Source organism: Meles meles, chromosome 8, assembly GCF_922984935.1.
Source record: "Meles meles chromosome 8, mMelMel3.1 paternal haplotype, whole genome shotgun sequence".
Lineage (NCBI taxonomy): Eukaryota > Metazoa > Chordata > Mammalia > Carnivora > Mustelidae > Meles > Meles meles.
Window position 1 is genome coordinate 12,472,558 of NC_060073.1, and position 4,022 is coordinate 12,476,579.

Here is a 4,022-nt window from a genome sequence, read left to right on the forward strand (position 1 = left end):
AAAATTAAGATGTTAAAAAAATAATGTCTGTACATCTCTGCATATCCCTTCACTGACCTTGGCTCCGACTCCCACCCAACTCCTGAAATCATTCCACTGTGCCTTCTGGGATTTATAGGCATTCATCAGTATGACCTGATACATATTTAATCTCTCCTCTGAAAGTCTCTTTGCCTAGTTGGTCTGACCAAATATCCTTTCCTGGGGCAGTGGTTTTCTCTCCTGCATCCCCCCTACCACTGAATCTCGTGATCCTTTTGACTTTGTAAACATTAGAATACTCAGATTTTTGACTGTCTGAACTCTTTTCTTTGATGGTGTGCATTTAATATGTGCATTAAAAATTGGAAGCATAGTTCAAATTCATATAATTTGAGGCAGACAGACCTCTCCTCTAAACTCTAGATTGCATACCCAATTATTTATGCAATGTTCTACTTGGATGGGCAAAAGGTATCTCAGACTCAATTAAATGATCTCTTTCCCCCTTTCCCCAAATACTTGATTCTTTTACACTATTTTTTTGTATCACTATACAAAACTTGGAGTGGACCCCTCTCTTCCTCTCATGTCCCTTTTTCAATATATCAGAAAATTTGGTCAGCTCTACTTTGGAAATATGTCCCAAAGTCTATGGATTTCTCATTACCTCTCTCACTACCATCTTGGTTCAGGCAATCACCACCCTTAACTTAGAATATTACAATGGCCTAATTTTTCCAGCACCTTCTATCCTATTCTGTTAAATTCAATTACCAACAGATCTATGAGAGTGACCCTTTTTATTTATTTATTTATTTTTAAAGATTTTATTTATTTATTTGACAGACAGAGGTCACAAGTAGGCAGAGAGGCAGGCAGAGAGAGAGGAGGAAGCAGGCTCCCTGCTGAGCAGAGAGCCCGATGCGGGGCTAGATCCCAGAACCCTGAGATCATGACCTGAGCCGAAGGCAGAGGCTTAACCCACTGAGCCACCCAGGTGCCCCGAGAGTGACCCTTTTTAAAAAAAGAAGTCAGATTATGTCCCCTTCTGGTCCAGATCCTGTAGTGTTTTACAATATCACTCAAAATAAAAGCTTCATAATTTAATGTAGTGTATGGCTCCCCCTGCTCTATGTCTCTCACAAAAACTTCCCTTCCCACTGTAGCTTTATCGGTTTTGTTGTTGTTCCTAGAACAATCTCAGCATGTTCAAACCCCAGGATCATGTATTTGTTGTTGCTGAAATGCTCTTTTCCCAAATACAGGCTTGCTCCCTACTTGTTTCATGTGTTTGCTCAACGATATCATCTTAGGCTACAGACATGTTTATTTAACTATCTTTTACTAACATATACATTATTCTTGACACAATGGCTAAGACAAAGAAAAAAAAGGTCAGTTGAAGCAAAATTAATTTTCACATTAATTTTACTAAGCTATTCTAGTTTGATACAAAGAGTAATTTATGGTTGTTGTAAGTTTTGACTTGGGAGTCTGAGCTGTTCCAGTTAGCAATAACTTGGTGACATTACATATGCCCTTTCTTTTCTTTCTTTTGCCTTAATTTGGTCTTCTATGAAGTTAAGAGATTGAGATGCATTATCTCCAAATCTTTTTTCTGGCATATTCTAGAATAATTTTAAGATTGCATTTTGTTGTCACAATCATGCTTTTGTTCCTAGAGTGTCCTGGAAACAAGTTCTTGCAATACCAAAATGAAGCACAGAGTAGACATGCTGACTGATTTCAGCGGAGTCCACTCCATTTATCATTTTGATCCGATTTTCTCACTGCTACAGGGCAGGCACGTAATTTCCAACTGATTCTCATGGAGAACAGTACAGAAGTGACTGAGTTCATTCTTGTGGGTTTAACCAATGACCCGAAACTGCAGATTCCTCTCTTCTTAATCTTCTCCCTCATCTACCTCATCACTCTGGCTGGGAACCTGGGCATGATGGTACTGATTCTCTTGGACTCCCATCTCCACACTCCCATGTACTTTTTCCTCAGTAACCTGTCTCTGGTGGACTTTGGTTACTCTACAGCTGTCACTCCCAAGGTCATTGCTGGATTACTTATAGGAGACAAGGTCATCTCGTACAATGCTTGTGTCACCCAGTTCTTTTTTCTTGTAGCCTTTATCACTGTAGAAAGTTTCCTCTTGGCCTCAATGGCCTATGACCGCTATGCAGCAGTGTGCAAACCCCTCTATTACACCATCACCATGACAACAGGGGTGTGTGCTCGTCTGGTCACGGGCTGCTACATCTGCGGCTTCCTGAATGCCTCCATCCACACTGGAAATATTTTCAGGCTCTCCTTCTGTAGAGCTGATGTGGTCGATCACTTCTTCTGTGATGCTCCTCCTCTCCTGGCTCTCTCATGTTCAGACAACTACATCAGTGAGATGGTTATTTTTTTGGTGGTGGGCTTCAATGTCCTCTTTTCTGTCTTGGTCATCTTGATCTCCTACCTGTTTATATTTATCACTATTCTGAGGATGCACTCATCTGATGGACGCCAGAAGGCCTTTTCCACCTGTGCCTCCCACCTCACTACAGTGTTCATCTTCTACGGGACAGGCACCTTCATGTACTTACAGCCCAGCTCCAACCATTCCATGGACATGGACAAAGTGGCATCCATGTTCTATACCATGGTTATTCCCATGCTAAACCCAGTGGTCTATAGCCTGAGGAACAAAGAGGTTAAGAGTGCTTTTAAAAAGGCTGTGGGGAAGGCAAAGTCTTCTATAAGATTCATATTTTAATTACAAAGATCTACAATAAGGTACTTTCATCCACCTCAGATCTATCTAGAGAAAATATTTACCTGACCGGCCCACAAGTTTCTAATTTCTTTTGTTCTTTTTTTTTTAAAGATTTATTTATTTATTTATTTGACAGTCAGAGATCACAAGTAGACAGAGAGGCAGGTAGAGAGAGAGAGAGAGAGAGAGAGAGAGGAGGAGGAAGCAGGCTCCTTGCTGAGCAGAGAGCCCTATGCGGGGCTTGATCCCAGGACCCTGGGATCATGACCTGAGCCGAAGGCAGAGGCTTTAACCTACTGAGCCACCCAGGCACCCCATGTTTCTAATTTCTTGTAATAATATTCCCAGATATTGATTAAGTTTACACAATTTACATATTTTTGACAAAGTTTACATCTTTAAAAATATGATACCTAAGAATAATAGGTTAAGAAGAATGACCTATAAATATGTTCTTATCTTAAAAATTCTTTTAATGAACATGTTCATCCACACTCCCACATGAACATCATACTCACAGGTATGTAGCACAGGTACACACATAGATAATTCATAAGAAACTCATGAAATCCACATACACACACCATAGAAGAAAAAACCAGTTAAGACATACATGAGAAGGTCTGTTGTTACAGTAGAATTTAAAACAATTATTTGGTGTCTGAGAGCACAATCTTAACATACATAAATAGTTGACTTAATGGAAAAAAACCTATATGTGTCTAGGTTTCTTTTTTTAGATTTTTATTTATTTGACGGGGAGAGAAAAAGGAGGAGCACAAATGGTGGGGGAGGGGATGGTGTGCAGCAGAGGGAGAGGGAGAAGCAGGATCTCTAGTGAGCAGAAAGACAGATGTTGGGCTTGATTCCAGGACCCTGGGATCATGACCTGAGCAACCGACTGAGCCAGCCAGGGACCCCATATGTCTGGTTTTTAATAATTATTTTTACATTATCTTTTTGCATATGAAAAGCAATGCTTTATATTTAAAAAGTTAAACTTTATGAAAATACTTCCAAAGTTCCTTAAATGTAGATTTATCATTGATTTTTATCTGTTCTTCTTTTCAGTAAAAATGCAAGACAAGGGACACCTGGGTGGCTCAGTCGGTTAAGCGGCTGCCTTCTGCTCAGGTCATGATCCCAGAGTCCTGGGATCAAGTCCCACATTGGGCTCCTTGCTCAGCAGGGAGCCTGCTTCTCTCTCCCCCTCTGCCTGCTGCTCCCCCTGCTCGTGCGTGCGCTCTCTCTATCTCTGACAAATAAA

General features: G+C 40.6%; 1 protein-coding gene across 1 annotated transcript; it reads left to right on the plus strand.

The window, feature by feature from the left end:
- Window positions 1-1,807: 1,807 nt before the first annotated feature.
- Window positions 1,808-2,755, plus strand: LOC123949525 (olfactory receptor 5B12-like). Its single transcript, XM_046017043.1, has one exon. It carries the CDS (start codon window positions 1,811-1,813, stop codon window positions 2,753-2,755), a length of 945 nt encoding a protein of 314 aa, XP_045872999.1. The 5' UTR covers window positions 1,808-1,810.
- Window positions 2,756-4,022: the final 1,267 nt, after the last annotated feature.

Excerpts from the sequence above, each read along its gene's own strand:
- LOC123949525 (XM_046017043.1), top strand. The coding sequence starts at position 1,811 with ATGGAGAACAGTACAGAAGTGACTGAGTTCATTCTTGTGGGTTTAACC.